This window comes from Homarus americanus, unplaced genomic scaffold, assembly GCF_018991925.1.
Source record: "Homarus americanus isolate GMGI-L3 unplaced genomic scaffold, GMGI_Hamer_2.0 scaffold19065, whole genome shotgun sequence".
Taxonomy (NCBI): domain Eukaryota; kingdom Metazoa; phylum Arthropoda; class Malacostraca; order Decapoda; family Nephropidae; genus Homarus; species Homarus americanus.
The window spans coordinates 94,184-118,777 of NW_024757463.1; the positions used below are offsets into that span (position 1 = coordinate 94,184).

Sequence of the window (24,594 nt, forward strand, 5' to 3'; positions counted from 1 at the left end):
TAGTGTTAGGTTAGTGTTAGGTTAGGGTCAATAGTGGTGGTGCTGTAAGGTACATTATGGCTAGTGTTAGGTTAGTGTTAGGTTAGGGTCAATAGTGGTGGTGCTGTAAGGTACATTATGGCTAGTGTTAGGTTAGTGTTAGGTTAGGGTCAATAGTGGTGGTGCTGTAAGGTACATTATGGCTAGTGTTAGGTTAGTGTTAGGTTAGGGTCAATAGTGGTGGTGCTGTAAGGTACATTATGGCTAGTGTTAGGTTAGTGTTAGGTTAGGGTCAATAGTGGTGGTGCTGTAAAGGTACATTATGGTTAGTGTTAGGTTAGTGTTAGGTTAGGGTCAATAATTGGTGGTGCTGTAAGGTACATTATGGCTAGTGTTAGGTTAGTGTTAGGTTAGTATTGAGTTAGGGTCAATAGTGTGGTGGTGCTGTAAGGTACATTATGGCTAGTGTTAGGTTAGTGTTAGGTTGGGTCAATAGTGGTGGTGCTGTAAGGTACATTATGGCTAGTGTTAGGTTAGTGTTAGGTTAGGGTCAATAGTGGTGGTGCTGTAAGGTACATTATGTAGTGTTAGGTTAGTGTTAGGTTAGGGTCAATAGTGGTGGTGCTGTAAGGTACATTATGGCTAGTGTTAGGTTAGTGTTAGGTTAGGGTCAATAGTGGTGGTGCTGTAAGGTACATTATGGCTAGTGTTAGGTTAGTGTTAGGTTAGGGTCAATAGTGGTGGTGCTGTAAGGTACATTATGGCTAGTGTTAGGTTAGTGTTAGGTTAGGGTCAATAGTGGTGGTGCTGTAAGGTACATTATGGCTAGTGTTAGGTTAGTGTTAGGTTAGGGTCAATAGTGGTGGTGCTGTAAGGTACATTATGGCTAGTGTTAGGTTAGTGTTAGGTTAGGGTCAATAGTGGTGGTGCTGTAAGGTACATTATGGCTAGTGTTAGGTTAGTGTTAGGTTAGGGTCAATAGTGGTGGTGCTGTAAGGTACATTATGGCTAGTGTTAGGTTAGTGTTAGGTTAGGGTCAATAGTGGTGGTGCTGTAAGGTACGTTATGGCTAGTGTTAGGTTAGTGTTAGGTTAGGGTCAATAGTGGTGGTGCTGTAAGGTACATTATGGCTAGTGTTAGGTTAGTGTTAGGTTAGGGTCAATAGTGGTGGTGCTGTAAGGTACATTATGGCTAGTGTTAGGTTAGTGTTAGGTTAGGGTCAATAGTGGTGGTGCTGTAAGGTACATTATGGCTAGTGTTAGGTTAGTGTTAGGTTAGGGTCAATAGTGGTGGTGCTGTAAGGTACGTTATGGCTAGTGTTAGGTTAACCCTCTCAGCCTCGCACTGAATGAACTTTAGACGCCATTTTCTTTGTGTGGGCCTTAAAACCTTCTCCGAGACAGTGTTGGTGAATGTGTGTGGCAGCATGAAGCCAGTGTGAGAGAGGAGGCTGTGCTGTTTGACCCGTTATTTATTCCATGAGTTTTTGTGTTATTTTTCCTTACACCACAATATTCGACAGGACTTGTTCTTTATTGAGGTATAAAGTACATACTAATGAACACCATAATACAAGGAAAATGTGAATGGAAATCAAGATGCTACTAAATAATTTCCCTACTATTTTCAACTAGCTCGAAAAAAGTGGCTTAAATTTAAATAATTTTCCGTTTTTTATGGTGTCATACAATGTTTCAGACAATTTCCTGCTAGAAGAGATCCATTACAATTAATGAAACAATTCCACGGCGGTGAAATGGGCCCTAAATAAATCTGAGGCCGAGTGTAAGTTTTCACGTGCGTCTGTGATTTCGACTCCGAGGCTGAGAGGGTTAGGTTAGGTTAGGTTAGGTGGTGGTGGTGCTGTAGAGATAAACATCTTTTATTGTACATTGTATACTAGAGGTTAATAGAGTGAAACCTCGATATAATGGACTCTCCTCTCCATATAGTCCATAACACAGAGGTTTCACATCTAACGGACCCTCGATATAATGGACTCTCCTCTCCATATAGTCCATTAAATAGAGGTTTCACATCTAACGGACCCTCGATATAATGGACTCTCCTCTCCATATAGTCCATTAAATAGAGGTTTCACATCTAACGGACCGATATAATGGACTCTCCTCTCCATATAGTCCATTAAATAGAGGTTTCACATCTAACGGACCTCGATATAATGGACTCTCCATATAGTCCATTAAATAGAGGTTTCACATCTAACGGACCCTCGATATAATGGACTCTCCTCTCCATATAGTCCATTAAATAGAGGTTTCACATCTAACGGACCCTCGATATAATGGACTCTCCTCTCCATATAGTCCATTAAATAGAGGTTTCACATCTAACGGACCTTCGATATAATGGACTCTCCTCTCCATATAGTCCATTAAATAGAGGTTTCACATCTAACGGACCCTCGATATAATGGACTTTCCTCTCCATATAGTCCATTAAATAGAGGTTTCACATCTAACGGACCCTCGATATAATGGACTCTCCTCTCCATATAGTCCATTAAATAGAGGTTTCACATCTAACGGACCCTCGATATAATGGACTCTCCTCTCCACATGCAGTAAGGCCTCGGATAACGACGGTAATGTGTCCTCCAATATTACAGTGTGAGGTGAATCGTATTACCATTAAAGCAATAATAATGAGATGTGTTTCCAAGTGCGACCTTTTCATATCTTCTGTGTGGCTTTTTACCCTCTTTTCCCCCCAAAAAACAATACAATTAATGAATATTGCAAACCATATTCTTTAAATAATGTTTCTGAATGCACCTTATACAATATAAATGAATAATAATATGGTCACACAAGTGGAGATGAACCGCCATTGTTTTCGTTTGTGTTTACAGCCGGGAGTCCGGGACGATGGTTCTACACGAGAAAATGAAGAAAATAAGACCCTGGTTGTAGCTGTAGTAAAATTAATGTAAAAAAATGAATATATATGTTTTAAGTAATGTTATTTAATGTTAATAAATGGAACAATAGAAGTAGCTAGCCACTAATAGTGAAGAAGAAAAAAAAAAGATGGATTGGGAACGCCAACATATACTGTACGTGCGCATTTAAGGATACCGCATCATTTATCTTTTTAAGAATATGTACAAAAGATTCACTATTGTTTATTACTGAATATGTATTTGATTGAATTAATGTTTATATATGTAAAATGAACAATGCAATTCATCAATAATGCGTAGAATATTAAAACACACAAGAGGAGACAAGACGGCATTGTTTCCGTGAGTGACGATGGTTCTACATAAGAAACTGTAGACAATAAGATCCCGGTTGTAGCTGTAGTGAACCTAATGTAAAAAAAAAATGAATATATATGATTTAAGTAACGTTATTTAATGTTAATAAATGGAATACTAGAAGTAACTAACCACCAATGGTAAAGAAATAAAGTGAGACGATTGGGAACACCAACATATGAACAGTAAGTGCGTACATGTGAAAACATATTGTCATTTCTCAACATATGAATATGAAAGCAACACTTATTTACTGTTCATATATGTTTTAAAAAATATTTACGAATGTAAAACTAAAATTCTACTCACCAATGGCGGTAAAGTCTAAAACATAAGGACAGCCAATGAATATTGTGCGAGTTTTTACTCAGATGAGGAAGTCATCAGGTTCAACTCTGGCTGAAGCTGTAGGTTCAGCTCTGGCTGAAGCTGCAGCTTTCCATAAAGCTGTTGCTGAAACTGTTACTGAACTTGAAGTTGTTGTTGAAGTTGCTTATGATGCTGAATTTGGTGTAGCTGAAGTTGATGGTTTAGGCCTATAAAGCTGTCAAAAGACCTTTGCACAGCTGTTTTCTTTTTTCATTATACATCTTTATGTAGAGGTCATTTGTGTTTATTTAAATTTTAAAGCTTTGTTCTGTTAATGGATCCACTTTAGTAAATATGTTCATTGCTTGCTCCATATAATATCCACAGACCTCTCACCGTTTTCATATCGTTTTAACACGTCTAGTTTCTCGGCTAAGCTTATACAATTTCTATTAGCTTTTGAAACAACACTACCATCACTTGTTTACCACTCATTAGCAAGGCAGCTTCTTTGTGCAAGGCGCTCTTAATTTTTTACAGTATTTTTTTCATATCTGGATTTAGTTATTATTTATATGAAAATTTAATTTAATTATATTTTTATTATATTTTGGTCGTAAATATGAATGAAATAAGGACGTAAATTGAATTGGGTCCTAAATTAACTAGGGTCTTAAATATGAAAAGTTGTTGGTCGAACCATTGTTATCGGAGGCTTTACTGTAGTCCATTACATAGAGGTTTCACATCTAACGAACCCTCGATATAATGGAGGAGGAGGAGGAGGAAGGGAAGAAGAGGCAGTGGTGATGAATGTTTGGACACACTCACAGTCATAGCTCAAGAGGGCTGGCATCACCCCCCCCCCCTCCCCCAAAGAGCTATATACCTGTGTTTATTTACCTATGCGTCACAGCAGCCAGAATAAATCAATGTGTATTCCTAACCTAACCTCTGCCAGTCATCCATACGGTCACATCATACATACGGTCACACCATCCATACAGTCGTTCACGGTTATCCACCAGTTAAGTCGAGAAAACTTAATGACTGATTTACCCATTATTGAAGTAGTTTGTCTCACACACACAAACACATATTATCTTTCTCACCCATATATAAACACACCAACCCCATACATACATACTTCACCAAGGTAGTACCATACATCCATACTTCACCAAGGTAGTGCCATACATCCATACTTCACCAAGGTAGTACCATACATCCATACTTCACCAAGGTAGTGCCATACATACATACTTCACCAAGGTAGTACCATACATCCATACTTCACCAAGGTAGTACCATACATACATACTTCACCAAGGTAGTGCCATACATACATACTTCACCAACATAGTGCCATACACCCATACTTCACCAACATAGTGCCATACACACATACTTCACCAAGGTAGTACCATACATCCATACTTCACCAACATAGTGCCATACATACATACTTCACCAAGGTAGTACCATACATACATACTTCACCAAGGTAGTACCATACATACATACTTCACCAACATAGTGCCATACATACATACTTCACCAAGGTAGTGCCATACATACATACTTCACCAAGGTAGTACCATACATACATACTTCACCAACATAGTGCCATACATCCATACTTCACCAAGGTAGTGCCATACATCCATACTTCACCAAGGTAGTACCATACATCCATACTTCACCAAGGTAGTGCCATACATCCATACTTCACCAAGGTAGTGCCATACATCCATACTTCACCAAGGTAGTACCATACATACATACTTCACCAAGGTAGTACCATACATCCATACTTCACCAAGGTAGTGCCATACATCCATACTTCACCAAGGTAGTACCATACATCCATACTTCACCAAGGTAGTGCCATACATACATACTTCACCAAGGTAGTACCATACATACATACTTCACCAAGGTAGTACCATACATCCATACTTCACCAAGGTAGTACCATACATACATACTTCACCAAGGTAGTGCCATACATCCATACTTCACCAAGGTAGTACCATACATACATACTTCTGAGTAGTACATACATCCATACTTCACCAAGGTAATTGCCATACATCCATCGCACCAAGGTAGTGCCAGCACATCCATACTTCACCAAGGTAGTACCATACATCCATACTTCACCAAGGTAGTACCATACATCCATACTTCACCAAGGTAGTACCATACATACATACTTCACCAAGGTAGTACCATACATCCATACTTCACCAAGGTAGCGCCATACATACCCACAAGGTAATGCATCGAGTGTTTATAAAAGAACGCGAGGAAGTCCGCCCTCTCCGACTTGGTGACGGTGGCCATCATGTTCTCGGGATCTATCAGTATCCGCAGTATACCCATCAGCTGGACCGCCCCCCCCATCTCAGGATCAGAGTCCACCACCATTTGCTCAATGATGATGTTTAAAAGATACTGCTCCTGCAAACACAAGATATAGGGATGAAGTTCTGGGGGACGGAGGTAAACAATTCTCTGGGGGGTACAAGGTAAACAATTCTCCGGGGGGTACAAGGTAAACAATTCACTGGGGTACAAGGTAAACAATTCTCTGGGGTACAAGGTAAACAATTCTCTGGGGGGTACAAGGTAAACAATTCTCTGGGGGGTACAAAGATGTAAACAATTCTCTGGGGTACAAGGTAAGCTCGTTCTCTGAAATTGCAGGTAAACAATTCTCTGGGGGTACAAAGGTAAACAATTCTCTGGGGGTACAAGGTAAACAGTTACTCTGGGGTACAGGTAAGCAATTCTCTGGGGTACAAGGTAAACAATTCTCTGGGGGTACAAGGTAAACAATTCTCTGGGGGTACAAGGTAAACAACAATTCAAAACAGTTACCTGAAGATTTTACCTCCTCCCTCTCAAAGCTTATGACAGGATATTACAGCCTTAAATATATCATGACTTAACTTATCTCTAAGCAATTACTAGTTATGTTAATCACCCCACACACACCTACTAAGGGCCTAGAGAAACTCATATGTCTATAAATGGTAAGAAAAGTGTACACATAGACAACCAGATTCAATTGGCTTATATTCCTCAAGGGATTTTTTTCCTAATCTTTCTTCTCCTTGTGTCTTTATATATCTCTCTCTCTCTCTCTCTCTCTCTCTCTTACACTTTTCTTTGTTAATTCTCCAGTACACCCTCCTCCTACCCTGTACACCCCTCCTCCTACCCTGTACACCCTCCTCCTACCCTGTACACCCCTCCTCCTACCCTGTACACCCTCCTCCTACCCTGTACACCCCTCCTCCTACCCTGTACACCCTCCTCCTACCTACACCCTCCTCCTACCTGCTTACACCCTCCTACCCTGTACACCCTCCTCCCTACCCTGTACACCCCTCCTCCTACCTAGCCCACACCTCCTACCTGCTTACCTCCTCCTACCCCTTCACCCCTCCTCCCTACCCCTGTACACCCCTCCTCCCCTACCCTGTACACCCCTCCTCCCCCACACCCCTCCTCCCTACCCTACACCTCCTCCTACCCTGTACACCCCTCCTCCTACCCCTCCTCCTACCTGTACACACCTCCTCCTACCCTGCCTCCTACCCTGTACCCTCCTCCTACCCTGTACACCCCTCCTCCTACCCCTGTACCCCTCCTCCTACCCTGTACCCTCATCCCCTACCTATACCCACCTCCTACCCTGCTACACCACCCCTCCTACCCCTGACACCCTCCTCTACCCTGTACACCCCCCCCTCCTACCCTGTACACCCTCCTCCTACCCTGCTTTACCTCCTCCTACCCTGTACACCCTCCTCCCACCCTGCTTACCCTCCTCCTACCTGTACCCCTCCTCCTACCCTGTACACCCCTCTACCCTGCTTACCTCCTCCTACCTTACACCCTCCTACCTGTACACCCTCCTCCTACCCTGCCCACCTCCTCCTACCTACCCTGCCCACCTCCTACCCCCTCCTACCCTGCTTACACCCCTCCTCCTACCCCTCCTCCCTACCCTGTACCTTCCCTACCTGCCACCTCTCCTACCTGTACCCTCCTCCCACACACCTCCTCCTACCCTGTACACCCCTCCTCCTACCCTGTACACCTCCTGCCCACACACCACCCTCCCTACCCTGTACACCCTCCCTCCCTACCCTGTACACCCCTCCTGCAGTACCCCTCCTCCTGCAGTACCCTCCTCCTGCCTGTGCACCCTCCTCCCTACCCACCCCCCTCCTACCCTGTACACCCTCCTCCTACCCTGTACACCCCTCCTCCTACCCTGTACACCCCTCCTACCCTGTACACCCCTCCTCCTACCATGTACACCCCTCCTCCTACCCTGTACACCCTCCTCCTACCCTGTACACCCTCCTCCTACCCAGTTATTAAACACTATACTAACCTGATCTGATTGTACTTGTTATTAAACTCTATACTAACCTGATCTGATTGTACTTGTTATTAAACTCTATACAGTGGTCCCTCGGTTAACGAGCACAATCCGTTCCAGCAGGTTGCTCGTTAACCGAAACCATTGTTTCAATGGGTTTTTGGGTAATTGGTTCCAGCTCACCGAAAATTGCCTAAATTCAACAAAAAAGGTAAAGTACACTTACTTTGAGGTGTGTATGTAGAAGGCTCCTGGATTGATGATGATGATGATGGGAATTAGAATGGGGGTGGAGGAGAAGGAAGAAGAGAAGGCATTGGGGTGGAAGAGAAGTCACCCCATGGCACCATTTCACCCATAAAATTTTAGTTCACTTGGTGTAATTCAAGATTATTTTCTTCAAATCAACACTGCACTGCATTATACATTATCATTATGCAAAATAAATTTCAAAATGACCAATAATTTGCTTGGAAACACAGAAAAAAGTGTTAAGTTGAAGAAAGTCTCAAGCAAGATGTTACCTCCACTGAAAACAGAGAGAGACTAACGCCTGTCTGGTGTGTTAACAGGCTGGATGGCATGCCAGAAACTAGTTTCTTTACCTTCAATTATGTTCAATAATTGTTAAAATGACTAAAAAAGTTAATATTAAACTTTTAAAATTATTGAATAGTATAAACTTCTTGATATTTACTAAAATAGTAAGGAATTTAAGCCCTAAAACCGATTACTTTATTGGCGGACTAATACTACAGCTGGTGGACCGCCAAATGCAAGCGAAAACATGTTGAAGTCGGCTCGTAAAAAACGCGTTAATCGAGGGATTGCTCGTTAACCGAAGTTAAGAATCTTACCAAGGCGCTCGTTAACCGAGGGATCACTGTACTAACCTGATCTGATTGTACTTGTGATTAAACTCTATACTAACCTGATCTGATTGTACGGCCATCGAGGGACGCCCGAATGTAATGACACAAACATGCGTACACCCGACCCCAGCCTCAGCTCCGTACACCCGACCCCAGCCTCACCTCCGTACACCCGACCCCAGCCTCACCTCCGTACACCCGACCCCACGCCTCACCTCCATACACCCGACCCCAGCCTCACCTCCGTACACCCGACCCCAGCCTCACCTCCATACACCCGACCCCATGCCTTACCTCTTCTGTTTTATGTTGTTGCTGCACCATGTACTCGCGAACCATCGACGGGGAGAACTCCACGATGTAGCTGAGAATATCAATGGAGGCCGACTTGATAACCGCGTCGTCGAGTCCGAGGGTGATCTCCAGCGCCGACAAGACCCCCAGGCTGGACAGAGTCTGGGGGGGAGGGGGAGAAGGGGGGGTGGGTATAAGGTAAAGGTCGAGATCAGTTCACCTTGGCATAGTAAGGTCAAGGTCGCGTGTGGGTTCCGATGAGGTGGTGACTGACTTAACCTAACACAAGACTTTATTCATGTTAATAATGGTACTAACTTAACCTAAAGAAGTCATCACCACTATCAACACCACCATTTCTCACCCAATTATTACCCTAAACTCCTTTAACACCAGCTAACACGAGTACAACAGTTAACGTCAAAACAAAAATAAAAACATTCTCACGAGACGAGGACTTACTTTAAAGAACGCCTCTCTGCTGGTGGGCTGTAGGGTTTGGGAGAAGGTGCAGAACTCCTTTAGGAACAGTACCAAGTCTCGCCGCTTCTCTGTGGGTATGTCTTCATCGCCTCCCAGCTGGTGGAACAACTCGCTCAGGAATCGTTCGTCTTCCTGTAGAGTTCGGAACAGAGTGACGTTGGTGATCGCCTTCGTGCTTGGTAACTCCCAAGACTTAATTCCTGGTGTGTCTGAGGCCGGCAACAACAGCAAACATAATTCTACTTATATATCACCTGATGATTAACCCCCAAGTGCTCACCTGTAGATTAACCCCCAAGTGCTCACCTGTAGATTAACCCCCAAGTGCTCACCTGTAGATTAACCCCCAAGTGCTCACCTGATGATTAGCTCCCCCCAAGTGCTCACCTGTAGATTAACCCCCAAGTGCTCACCAAGTGCTCACCTGAAGATTAACCCCAAGTGCTCACCAAGATTAGCTCACCTGAAGATAACCCCCAAGTGCTCACCTGTAGATTACCCCAAGTGCTCACCTGAGATTACCCCCAAGTGCTCACCTGAAGATTAACCCCAAGTGCTCACCTGATGATTAAAGTGCTCACCTGAAGATTAGCTCCCCAAGTGCTCACCTGAAGATTAGCCCCCAAGTGCTCACCTGAAGAAGTAGCCCCCAAGTGCTCACCTGAAGATTTAGTGACCCCCCAAGTGCTCACCTGAAGATTAACCCCCAAGTGCTCACCTGTAGATTAACCCCCAAGTGCTCACCTGAAGATTAACCCCCAAGTGCTCACCTGTAGATAACCCCCAAGTGCTCACCTGTAGATTAACCCCAAGTGCTCACCTGTAGATTAACCCCCAAGTGCTCACTTGAAGATTAACCCCCAAGTGCTCACCTGTAGATTAACCCCCAAGTGCTCACCTGTAGATTAACCCCCAAGTGCTCACCTGTAGATTAACCCCCAAGTGCTCACCTGAAGATTAACCCCCAAGTAGTAAATGAATGTCAGAATGAACACTGTAACTCCTGTTGTCAAAAAACTTCATCCTTTGTCATATTTTTCTCATCACAATTTAATATAGATAGTTTTTTTAAGTGTCTGTATAGTCTGGGACGAAAGTTTGCTCCCAGCGGTGAAACCAAGTCACTGTTTAAGTCACTGTTTCATCTCACTTGGGGTCGACTCTGTTTCATACTGGGCCAGCGAACTTTTGACCCCAACTTTACAATGTGATTAAGTGACCTTACCTGTATAAGAGAGACAATTTCCACCTTGTTGAAGAATATAAATGAGGAGAGAGTGGAGAGCATATTCTCCTCAAACACTGCTGGGGTGGGAAGGACCACATCTTGGATATACTGTACACGGTATGTTTGGTGTATCTTGCTCAGTAACTCACTATTCTCGATGGGGATTACCTGCCAACATAACACATTGGTTAGCGCACAAAATGATACACTGTTACTGCTTTATACATCAACAAAATTTTGGTTGAAAAGACTAAACCTTTTGAAAATGTGATCAAAAGTTGTAGTTTAAGCTGTCAACTTTATCAAATCTTGAATCATGTCCAGTTGAAGTAGTTTCTGGAAGACATGGAAGCAGAGTACACTATATATGGTATTGTTTCGTTCATAATGGTAAGGTAGAAGCAGTTCCACAGCTTGAAAATGTGGAATGGCTCTGTGAAGTAGCATTTCTTGTTGATATTACTGGTCATACAGTTAACTTGCATGCCAAACTTCAAGGGTGTAACTAGCTTGTTTCACCTAACCTAACCAGCTTGTTTCACCTAACCTAACCAGCTTGTTTCACCTAACCTAACTAGTTCAAGCTGTTTCAGGCACAAGTCATTAAAATGTCAGTCGAGACATTTACCAAACATATCAAATTATACTTTAAGAGCACAAAATGGATTACAGAGCCGAAAACTATGCAAGAAAGATTACAATTATTCCGGAAGTATTTGACAAGAAATTTTGAGACCAGGAAGGAAAAAAAGAATTAGGAGCTGTTCACTATTTCTTGTTTCACCTCAAGACATCAAACTAGAGGCCCAGTTAGGTTGATCTTCAGAATTGTGACATACTTCATGCATAGTTTACATAAGGGAACCTATTCATTACCTGTAAGCGTTCACCTCATAGAATCCATATTTATGACAGAAGGTTGATATTTATGCTAGTCTATTAAATCTCAGCAAGTCAGAGATTACAAGTAGAGTAAACGACGAGAATCTGGACGCCGCCGTGAGACTGATAACCACGAGGTCAGATCCCAACACGTACAAACTTATCTCACATCACACAAGATAGTCTTTCAGAGCGGAAAGTATATCATTCAATTACATGGGGTCCACGAGTTACGAGCGTCCGACTTAGGAACGCCAGCCAATACGAACTACGTCCCATAAGGGTAAATATTTTTAAGATATCGCCACAGGTACAACTGGTATATAGTATGACAACTAGTTTGTGTGGTGGAGCGGCAGGTAGGTAGTCACTTCGTCTCGATGGAGTGTCAGTATGCCTTACACCTCACCTCACTGTTGTTTTTTTGCTTAGCTCGTTTTTTCTGTCCCCATCATGGCTCCCAAAACACAAACCTGATGCAAATAATTGTACTGCATCCAAAAAAAAATGGAAAACAATCACAATCGAAGTGAAAGTTGATGTAATTAAACGTTCTGAAAAGGGTCAAAGGTGTTCAGCCATTGGTAGAGCGTTGGGCTTCAGCCGGTCAACGGTCGGAATAACTTTGAAAGAAACTCAAAATTCTTGTAGGTGTCAAAGGATCTACACCAATGAACTCAACTTTGATAACAAAACAAAACTGTATTTTCTCAATCAATTTCTTCATCTCTCTTAAATTAACTGATCCAGGATGTAAAAAATGACTTAGGTCGAGATTTAGTGAACATAAGGCATGTGGTCCGACTTACTGACATTTCTGACTTAAGAACAAAACTCGTCCATAACCCTGGGACCCTCTGTGTTTACTTATCTTCACTGTAATAACTTAGTTGTGGGAAAATACATCAAATAGGTTATGACGTATATCTTAATTGGACGGATTTTTCTAATTGTGGCCACGTTTATGAGTCGTTCTTCTGATGTGGCCACGAATCATATGGTTGTGAGTATTTGCTTGAGCCACCACATCCACACCACCTCCGTATGTGTGGTGTCTCAACATACACTAATCATACGTGCGGGTGTCTCATACACAACAACTCACCTCCTTAAACTTTGCTATACTTTTTAGATACTGGCGATGTCTCTTAGGGTACGGCGAGGAAGGGTCGTACTCCAAGCAGCCAACGACGTCGAATATTGTATCGTCGGCGAACATGATTTCAAATAGGGCGTTTTTGTTGAGCAGGAAGATATTTTTGAAGATTTCGTAGAGGAGATGCAGCCCTTCCATATTCTCCAGATCCTCGCAGGTGTGGAATACGGAGACCAGTTTCTTGACGTAGCCTTCGTTCTCCAGGGCTATTGCCAGCTTTTCTCTCCGTACTGGTGAGTGGAGGCAGTTGCTTATAACCTGAAATAATATGGTTAGGTTAGGTTAGTTACAACGTGGATTATGTGAGATGAATTGTAAGAGCATGGAAACACAAAAGAAGGCAGACCATTCCACAGTTTGGCTGTGTGAAGAAAGAAGGAGGTACTATAACGGGTTATTATAGTGTGACCGACATCCACAGAGAAACGGTGGGCACCGCGGACAAGACGTGTGTTACGAGCCCACGGCGGTACACAGGATGCCAAAGCCACCGAACATTGCCCGTTAAAGTACCTGTAAAAGAGAGAGAGTGAAGCATCATTGTGGCGAAGAGAAAGGGAAGAAAGATTATCAACTAAAGGAGGAGAGTTAATAAGACGAAATGCCTTTGATTCCATCCTATCTAACAGTTGAAGAGCCACCCCAGATATGAGAGCAGTACTCCAAGTTAGGATGAATGAATCCCTTATATACTTGAAGCAACTGCTCAGGAGTGAAGTAGCTACGGCATCTGTACAGCTTTCCCAGCTTTCAGGAGGCAGCTTTAGCAATGTTGAGGATGTGTGGCTTCCATGACATATTAGAAGATATGGTGAGGCCTAGCATATCTATTTTAGAATTTGGCAGAATGATTGTGTCCTGAAATGTGATTGCCTTGACAACACACCCAAAACTAGCCTTGACAACACACCCACTGGACCCCCGCACCACACCCCAAACACCATTGGACCCCTCCCCAAAACCATACCTCGTTGATGTCTTCCAGTCTGCCAATCTCACAAGGCGGCAATTCCACCCAGGGGTTCGAGTCCGAGACGTCGTCGAATCTTTCATCTTCGCTCTCCTCGACGATATCTTGAGTGATATCAACGCTCGGGTCCTTTCCTTGCACCTGCGAACGAGTGACAGACTTTTAGGTTAGGTTTGGTTAGGTTACGTTAGGTAAGGTTAGGTTCGATTAGGTTAGGTTAGGTTAGTTTAGATTTGGTTAGGCGATGGAGTTTTACAATTCGTTTTCGTCGGGTACACTTGCGGCAAAATAGTCAAAATAATAACAATAAGATCGGCAAAAAAACAAACACACTGGGGATTATTCTGTTTACATGGTTCGTACTCACAGTTAGTTACTGTACATACATATACATAAGATTGGACTCAATATTAGCAAAAATACACAATTTATTGAGTCCTTTTCTCGTCTACTCACCAGTTTGGACTCACGAAAAACATACATGACACAATTCAGAGTACATAGGTAATGTACTCAACTCACCAGTTCAGATTCACAATTATATACATAGACATAATTTAGAAAACTTGTGTTGTGTACTCTTCTCTATTTGGACTCATAATGTGTCTCCTGATATATGACCATAAACAATAAAATAATGCATAATTGATATTGGTAGGTTTGGTCAGGTCAGGTTAGGTCAGGTCAGGTTTGGTTAGGTTAGCAATAGGGTGGTTAATCTTTAGGTCAAATAAGCTGGGTTCGGTTATATTAGCCTAGGTTATTATAGGATAGGATAGGATAGGATAGGTTAGACTAGGTTGGGTTACATTAGACCGGACAAGATTAGGTCAGGTTAGGTTAGGTTAGACTAGACTAGGTTAGGTTAGACTAGACTAGGTTAGGTTAGACTAGACTAGGTTAGGTTAGACTAGACTAGGTTAGGTTAGACTAGGTTAGGTTAGACTAGACTAGGTTAGGTTACGTTAGACCAGACAAGGTTAGGTCAGGTCAGGTTAGGTTAGACTAGGTTAGGTCAGACTAGACTAGGTTAGGTTAGACTAGGTTAGACCAGGTTAGGTTAGGTCAGACTAGGTTAGGTTAACTAGAAGGTAGGACACAGTACCTGACATATTTTTTCCCAGATCTCATCACAGCCGGCCTTCTCTTGAAAACTGAGCGCCAAGTCAAAGTTCTCGCCCTCTGACCACACAATCAGAGTCCCTTGCTGTTTCTGGTATGCTGTGTCCGCCTGAATCCTGGACTCTAACAACAGGGAGCCGTCGGACTCTGCTCGTACTAAGAGGGACATACCTTTTAACCGTTCAACATATCTGTGGAGAGGAGGCGGTTAGTTGGCGACTGTTAGTGACTGTTTTAAGTGTTCTTTGATCGGTAGAGACAGTTACAGTGACCGTCTTAACCGCGGCGATGACTAGACTGTCTTACCTGAACTGTGTACTGACCGTAATTGTAGACAGATGGATAATTGATGACATTGGTGACTGTTTTAACTGTACAAAAAAAACTGTATATGTTAAAGTCTTCTAAACAGTCAATATACTGTAACTGTATTTATAGAAGGGAAGGAAAGGTATGAAGAATAATGTACAAAGGTAAGGTATAGACCAGAGGTTCGTATATGGCCAGCTGAGAGACGTCTAAATCTCGGGCTATATGACCGGGAAGACCGATATTAATCCTTATATTTGGGTAGAAAATAAAAAGCAGGGAAATTAAGGAAATAATCGAGAAACACGTCCCTGATTTTTAATTGGCCGATGTGTTCGAAAACTGATATTTCATTGGCTTAAATTTGTGTGGTGGAAGTAGTGGATAATCTTCTACTTTCTGGGGAAGTTATCGAGGTTTTGTCGATACTCTAGTTAATACGTGGCTACACGCGGCTATTGACTAGTGCTATTATTTCACTGTAGAATATTAACTGGGCTATTGACTAGTGCTATTATTTCACTACAAAATATTTAACTGGGCTATTGACTAGTGCTATTATTTCACTACAGAATATTAACTGGGCTATTGACTAGTGCTATTATTTCACTGTAGAATATTTAACTGGGCTATTGACTAGTGCTATTATTTCACTGTAGAATATTTAACTGGGCTATTGACTAGTGCTATTATTTCACTGTAGAATATTTAACTGGGCTATTGACTAGTGCTATTATTTCACTGTAGAATATTTAACTGGGCTATTGACTAGTGCTATTATTTCACTGTAGAATATTTAACTGGGCTATTGACTAGTGCTATTATTTCACTGTAGAATATTTAACTGGGCTATTGACTAGTGCTATTATTTCACTGTAGAATATTTAACTGGGCTATTGACTAGTGCTATTATTTCACTACAGAATATTAACTGGGTTATTGACTAGTGCTATTATTTCACTACAGAATATTAACTGGGCTATTGACTAGTGCTATTATTTCACTACAGAATATTAACTGGGCTATTGACAAGTGCTATTATTTCACTACAGAATATTAACTGGACTATTGACTAGTGCTATTATTTCACTACAGAATATTTAACTGGGCTATTGACTAGTGCTATTATTTCACTGCAGAATACGTATATGTGAAAAATGATAAGCCGTGTTTAATTTTAAATATCGATGTTGTTTATAAAATCTGACCCATAAAATACTGTCCTGTATTTATGGATTTACATTCAATTTTGTGGAACCCAGCGCTAACTTATCGCTGATTACCTGCACAATTAAGTGGCCGACTAGTGTATAAAGATTGTACATTCCAGGTATAGACGATGCCTTGTTGCCGAGATAAACACGAACCATCTATGTTCGTCACACCCAACAGTTGACGTCTGTTGGCTGTTGAGATGAGCCAACTTCCCACAAAGGTCCGGTGGCTCTTCCCCCGAGTGCTTTACCTCCCTCTGGACTGCGTGTATTTATATCAAGTTATATAGATAATTTTAGATATATCCCGCCACACGACCTATAGTTCATTATGTGCTATATTTTGGGTATCATTTGGTTCTACTTTATATTTGGTACAGAAGAGAGAAATAATGAAAAGACATCATTCAAAAAATTAATTTCACCTTTAACATCAACTTTTTATGATAAATATTTAACATTTTCTAACATCCTCTCTGAAGTGCCTTAAAATCATCTACATTTGATAATCCAGATATTTAACATTATTTTAGATAACAGATCTTCTTACCTATCGCGAACACATTAAATCTGAATTAACAGACAGCTGCACGAACATTTCCTATGAACGAATCGGCTATTTTTACAGAGGGGCGTGGTGGCTTAAGGGCCAGGCCAGAAATACTACGGGATAAACACTCGCACCGCGCTGTACTTACGAGGACGTCACATGACCTGTGCCCCTGTCGTCCCACTGGCGATCAGCGTTGAGCGCGTAGAGCTTAACCCTGCGCCGCGCCATTCTGTCAGCCATGTCGCCTCTCAGTACCCCACCCACGACTTCTCTCTCGACTACTGTTCATTAACTCTCCCAAACATCTGAAAGACAAGGAAAAACATTACAATTGACTCATTAACTTGTAAACATCAGGGTGGGGTGGGGTGGGGTGGGGTGGGCTGGGGTGCAGTGGGCTGGGCTTAATATGATCCTACTTCAACGTGTATCTACAAAGTATTTTACTAATATTATATAGTATAGTTATTTTTGGAGTTTGTTTTCACATCACACACTAAAACACAGAAAGTTGGTGTGTGTGCATATATGTTTCTATGTATTTATGTGGGTGTATATTTTTGTTCTTGTGTGTAAAAATTAATGGTTTATTGAGAGAGCATGGCAACAGGAAGGCTGAAAATATACAGTTGAATAATTGGTTAATGAATCACTTGTTTGACAAATGATAAAGTGATACAAATATGATATATAACAACTAGGTGGGGAGAAGGTTGTACTACAGGGCATTTCAACAGTGACAGTGTGATAAGTTAACAGTGACTGGGAGTGAATACACTGGTTTATTACAAGTTATTGATACTTTTTACAATGGTTGGGACTGAGCTGTTCTTATAGTGATCAGTTCGTGCTCTTATGGGCTGGATGCGGTTGTGGTGTTGCTGTACATAAGTGTGTACCTGTATGTTAGTGTGCTTATGTGTGTCAGTGTACCATATGTGTTTCTCTGCATGTATGTGGTGTAATGGTTAGCATGCTCGCCTCGCAAGCGAGCGGACCCAAGTTCAATCCCCGGGCAGGGTGAAACTATGGGGAAGTTTCTTTACGCCATTTGCCTCTGTCTACCCAGCAGTAATTGGGGACCTGGATGTTTATCGATTTGCGGATCGTGTTCCGGGGTAATGGTTAGCCAGTGCAGTTGGCGAGTTGTCCGGTCTTCTCGGACTATTCCTTGAAACTGGGTCATGCAGCTCGTTAACTTAGGGTGTAGTTGTTGTGTTGGTGACAGCTTCTACACCTTAAACACTGGGTCATGCAGCTTGTTAACTCAGGGTGTGGTTGTTGTGTTGGTGACAGCTTCTACACCTTAAACACTGGGTCATGCAGCTCGTTAACTTAGGGTGTAGTTGTTGTGTTGGTGACAGCTTTTACACCTTAAACACTGGGTCATGCAGCTCGTTAACTTAGGGTGTAGTTGTTGTGTTGGTGACAGCTTCTACACCTTAAACACTGGGTCATGCAGCTCGTTAACTTAGGGTGTAGTTGTTGTGTTGGTGACAGCTTTTACACCTTAGACACTGGGTCATGCAGCTCGTTAACTTAGGGTGTAGTTGTTGTGTTGGTGACAGCTTTTACACCTTAAACACAGGGTCATGCAGTTCATTAACTCAGGGTGTGGTTGTTATGTTGGTGACAGCTTCTACACCTTAAACACTGGGTCATGCAGCTTGTTAACTCAGGGTGTGGTTGTTGTGTTGGTGACAGCTTCTACACCTTAAACACTGGGTCATGCAGTTAATTAACTCAGGGTGTGGTTGTTGTGTTGGTGACAGCTTCTACACCTTAAACACTGGGTCATGCAGCTCGTTAACTCAGGATGTGGTTGTTGTGTTGGTGACAGCTTCTACACCTTAAACACTGGGTCATGCAGCTCGTTAACTCAGGGTGTGGTTGTTGTGTTGGTGACAGCTTCTACACCTTAAACACTGGGTCATGCAGCTCGTTAACTCAGGGTGTGGTTGTTGTGTTGGCGACAGCTTCTACACCTTAAACACTGGGTCATGCAGCTCGTTAACTGGGACTTCTACACCTTAAACACTGGGTCATGCAGCTCGTTAACTCGTTACAGTCTACACCTTCACTGGGTCATGCAGCTTCGTTAACTGGTTGTTGGTGTTGGTGACAGCTTCTACACCTTAAACACTGGGTCATGCAGCTCGTTAACTCAGGGTGTGGTTGTTGTGTTGGTGACAGCTTCTGCACCTTAAACACTGGGTCATGCAGCTTGTTAACTCAGGGGTGTGGTTGTTGTGTTGGTGACAGCTTCTACACCTTAAACACTGGGTCATGCAGCTCGTTAACTCAGGGTGTGGTTGTTGTGTTGGTGACAGCTTCTACACCTTAAACACTGGGTCATACAGCTCGTTAACTCAGGGTGTGGTTGTTGTGTTGGTGACAGCTTCTACACCTTAAACACTGGGTCATGCAGCTCGTTAACTCAGGGTGTGGTTGTTGTGTTGGTGACAGCTTCTGCACCTTAAACACTGGGTCATGCAGCTTGTTAACTCAGGGTGTGGTTGTTGTGTTGGTGACAGCTTCTACACCTTAAACACTGGGTTATGCAGCTCGTTGTCTCAGGGTGTAGTTGTTGTGTTGGTGACAGCTTCTGCACCTTAAACACTGGGTCATGCAGCTTGTTAACTCAGGGTGTGGTTGTTGTGTTGGTGACAGCTTCTACACCTTAAACACTGGGTCATGCAGCTCGTTAACTCAGGGTGTGGTTGTGGTGTTGGTGACAATACTGTATTACACACTGTACTTTGTTACAATATGACCGAAGAACATCACTATATCTAGATAAGTTAAACTGTATGTTATATTAAATGTTCCACACACCGTAGACTACAGCAACCATGGACGTGGATGAGTTACCATACAGGAATGCATTACATTTACCACCTCAATTAATACTTTGTAATATTCCCTTTGCACTTCAGGCAGTCATTTAACAAGGTTTTGCAAGAGGTCAGGTGGCAAGTTAGCCCAGATATCCTTGATAGCTGCATCTAGCTTTGGGATTCATTATGTGTCAGTGTCGCACAGATGATGCTTTATCAAATGAGTCGGGTAAGAAATCACTGGACAGCTCAAGATAGTTGTACTGATTCATCATCTGGTTCTTAGGGAGGATTACTAGTTCACCAACACCAGAATACGTACAGGAAGCCCAAACCATAAGTGAGGCAGAGTGGGAGATGTGCATCCGAGTGAGGAGGGCGGTACACCCTCCCTCCACCACTGCCAGTCACAAAAAACGTAACCTCGTCAGACCACAAAACTCTCCTCCACGACTCTAAACCCCACACTTAATATTTCTTGCAAAATTTCACTCTATTTTTCCTTCCGTCTCTTCGTCAGTAGAGGTTTACGGCGGTGCACGGAGGCTCTTAAATCCAAGGTCATATTGTAAGGAATGCCAAACACAGCTTAAGGAAACCTGGCTGAGAAGACGGGGGTTTCTCTCTCTCACCTCGCGTGCTGTGAAGGCGGGATTGGTCTCAACTTGGCACGAAATGACCGTAAGTGTCCGTGGAGACAATAATTTAGGCCTACCAGACTTGGGTAAGGGTGCCGGCAACACGTCCTCTCTAAGCTCACGGTAACACTTCACAAGTTTCTGCACAACACACAACCCCACACCAGTCTGAGCAGAAATATCTCTCAGTTCATGGTTTGCTTTGTACAATGCAATCACTGCTGCAATGTCGTCCCTTGTAGTAACCCTCCTGGACATCTCTGTCGGGGTAAGGCACCGTAAATGAGGCCAAAAATGGCCACGGGGAGCACAAACCCGTAGTTAATCTTCCCCTCACTATTGCCAGAGGCGCACCGAGAGTAAGCCGTGACGTGTGCTCAGTTGCCAAGTGTCACCACCTGCCAACCAACCAAGCGTACTAACATCTCGCGTCCCGGGACAGCCTTCACAACATGTGAACTTATTTACGCGAGAGCGTTGTTCGTCGGCCCCATCGCGACCTAACTTTCCGCGCAGACTGTATATATTTACTTTTTTCTTTTATCCTCTTCACCACTGATCGGCTTATTAGCCGCTTGGACGATCGGTCACGTCTCTGTTACACTGTTGGCAAGTACTGGGCATGCACCGGCTCCAGAATGTACCTGAACCTGCTCCAGTGTTGGTCAAGTCTTCTCTTGAAACAGCTCACACTCGGTGCCGTCACAACACTCTCTGGTACATTGTTCCAACAGTTCACAACTCTCACTCCGAAAAAGTTTGCCCTCACAGTTTTCTAGACCTGTGGCTTCTTCAACCTTGAGCTGTGACCCCTTGTGGGGCGAGCGTCTGCCAGCTCCAGGTAAGGACACTCGACTGAGTAGTGCCCCCTGAGATGCTTATACACCTCAGTTAGGTCGCCCCTTGCCCGTCTGTAGTATAAGCTAGGCAAGTTCAGGCGCTCCAACTTCTCAGGGTAGTTGAGGTGCCGAAGTGCAGGCACCAGTCTGGTGGCCCTCCTTTGAACATTTTCAACCAACTGACAGTCCCTAGCATATCTAGGGGGCCAAACGGGGTGACAGCACTCCAGATGGGGAAGCACTTCACTCTTGAAGATTGTTACGAGGGAAGGACCATCTAGATATTTGAACGACCTTCTAATAAGACCTAATAACTTAGTTGCCTGATTTACCTTCTTCTCGCAATGGCCGGAGAACTTCACTTCATTGTCAACATACACACCTAGGTCCTTCTCACATTCAGTCTCAACTAGTGCAGTTTCATCATCCCGTTGGGACATATGATACGCTTCCTTACCGTTGGTACGCCCCAGGTGCATCCTCTTACACTTCGTGACACTGAATCTCAGTGTTATTATGTCATTCTACATTAGTATTGGACAATATACCAAGCTGTTCCGAAACATGTGAATATCTCCACAGTTCATATAACACACATTATGTAAGATATCAGGTAATGTTGGGAGCACTAATTACGTAAATCATAATATCAGGCTGCTACAGCGCCGCTCACAATGTGTATTAGACAAAGGAGAGTTGAGGAGTAGAGTTCCGATCAAGTTTCAAATTGTGTTACTGTGGCAGCAGAAACTCCGACTCGTTTCAGAGTACGGATCACTTGTTTGGAGCACGTGTGGCAGAACCCATACACGTGCAGGGATACCAGAGCCATGGATGCCTCAGGGGTCGTTTTGAAACATTTCGTTAGTAGTGTCAGTCTGTTTAGCACAGGAATTGTAACGGTAGTTTTTTACCGAGTGTACCAAGACAGTGTAGGTAAACAATGTACCTAGACAGTGTAGGTATACAAACAATGTACCAAGACAGTGTAGGTAAACAAACAATGTACAGTGATCCCTCGGTTAACGAATTACCTTCCATAAAATTCTTCACTTTGGTTAACGAGCAAACCCTCGGTTAACGAATTCCTTACAAATTTTTCCCATGTTTTTGCCTGCATTTGGCTGCCCACCAGCTGTAGTATTAGTCCGCCAATACAGTAATCGGTTTTAGGGCTTAAATTCCTTACCATTTTAGTAAATATCAAGAAGGTTGTGCTATTCAATAATTTTAAAAGTTTTATATTAAATTTTTTAGTCATTTTAACAATTATTGAACATAATTGAAGTAGAGGAAACTAGTTTTTTGCTCTCCAAACAGCCACTCAACACACCAAGCTTGGCGTCAGTTGGTTTACCAGTTCAGAGGAAGGAACATCTTGTTTGAGACTCTTCAACATTAACGCTTTTTTTCTGTGTTTCCAGTCAAATTATTGGTCATTTTGAAATATATTTTACATATTGATAATATATATAGCGCAGTGCAGTGTTGATTTAAAGAAAATAATCTTGAATTACACCAAGTGAACTAAAATTTTATGGGTGAAATGGCGGCATAGGGTGACTTCTCTTCCACACCAATGCCTTCTCTTCTTCCTTCTCCTCCACCCCCATTCTAATTCCCATCATCATCAACCAGGAGCCTTCTACATACACACCTCAATGTAAGTGTACTTTACTGCATTTATTTTTAGTCTGTATGTAATTTTCGGTGAGCTGGAACCAATTACCCAAAAACCCATTGAAACAATGGTTTCGGTTAACGAATTTTTCGGTTAACGAGCAATCTTCTGGAACGAATTGTGCTCGTTAACCGAGGGACCACTGTACCTAGACCAGTGGTTCTCAACCTGGGGGCCATGGCCCCCAAGGGACCACGGAAGAATTTAGGGTTGCCACGGCGAGCTGTTATAAATTGAACGTTTCCAAATAATGTTGGGAATCTGAATTAACAAAACTTGTATAACCTTATTTTGACTTGGCAGAAGAGAATTTTCACTTTTTTTTTGTCATTTTTTTCAATCATAACGACAATACAATTTTAATATTTACATACTCTGGTGCTAATTTTTTTATTTTTTACAGATTATTCAAGATTTCACAGGTCCAGTCCCTGTCTGTGTGACAGGCGCTGGACCGAGCTGCTGCACTGACTTGTTCAGTACGTGTCCGTGTGTCATCCCTTTGCAAGTGGTGATAGGACCGAATGATCTCAGTCTGGCCTGGGATACCATCACGAAACCAGTGGAGTGTATTGTCTCTGAACCATATATTGTGTTTGAGCTTGACTCAAGCATAATATACTCCGTAATTGGGGTTACATATTTTGTTTCATAATTCATGTGGTCGCTGCTTTACGTGGGTGAAATATTTGTACACTTCCTTTATTAATTATTTCCTTATTTATTGGTGCCATTGTTGTTCATACTCATTCTTTACTTATATAATCCTACCATTTTGGTGCTAAATTAGTATGACTCACTATTCTTGTCATTCTTCCAAGTTGGGCAGTGCTTGTCAAAGGAGGCGTGTTCTTGCTTACAGGCAGTACACTTCAGCTTGCTAGCTTGAGTGTAAATGTTTACCTGTGTGCATGTTTGTGTATGACTGTATGTGTGCTTTATGTGTGAGTGCATGGGCGTGTTGTGAATGTGTGTGTGTGCCATTCTAACTCTTGTCCTATATATTTGTCCTTCTTTATCATTCTTTAGTCTTTATCACTTGTCTGTCTGTCTGTCTGTCTGTCTGTTCTGGGAGAAAAGTAAAGGCGGCCACGAGGATGATGAAAATTCCTCAAGGGGGTGAAAAAGGTTGAGAACCACTGACCGAGACAGTGTAGGTATACAAACACTGTACCGAGACAGTGTAGGTATACAAACAATGTACCTAGACAGTGTAGGTATACAAACAATGTACCTAGACAGTGTAGGTATACAAACAATGTACCTAGACAGTGTAGGTATACAAACAATGTACCTAGACAGTGTAGGTATACAAACAATGTACCTAGACAGTGTAGGTATACAAACAATGTACCTAGACAGTGTAGGTATACAAACAATGTACCTAGACAGTGTAGGTATACAAACAATGTACCTAGACAGTGTAGGTATACAAACAATGTACCTAGACAGTGTAGGTATACAAACAATGTACCTAGACAGTGTAGGTATACAAACAATGTACCTAGACAGTGTAGGTAAACAAACAATGTACCTAGACAGTGTAGGT

At 42.6% G+C, this 24,594-nt stretch overlaps 1 protein-coding gene across 1 annotated transcript; it reads right to left on the minus strand.

The window, feature by feature from the left end:
* Positions 1–5,838: 5,838 nt before the first annotated feature.
* Positions 5,839–23,869, minus strand: LOC121857516 (serine/threonine-protein phosphatase 4 regulatory subunit 3A-like; the record flags this gene model as incomplete). The annotated part of the gene is given in 9 exon segments (XM_042353599.1): positions 5,839–6,031; positions 9,134–9,295; positions 9,596–9,748; positions 10,842–11,012; positions 12,832–13,140; positions 13,850–13,993; positions 14,958–15,165; positions 17,196–17,355; positions 23,846–23,869. Coding segments are annotated over 8 exon segments (1,435 nt in total), but the record flags the coding sequence as incomplete, so codon positions are not given.
* Positions 23,870–24,594: the final 725 nt, after the last annotated feature.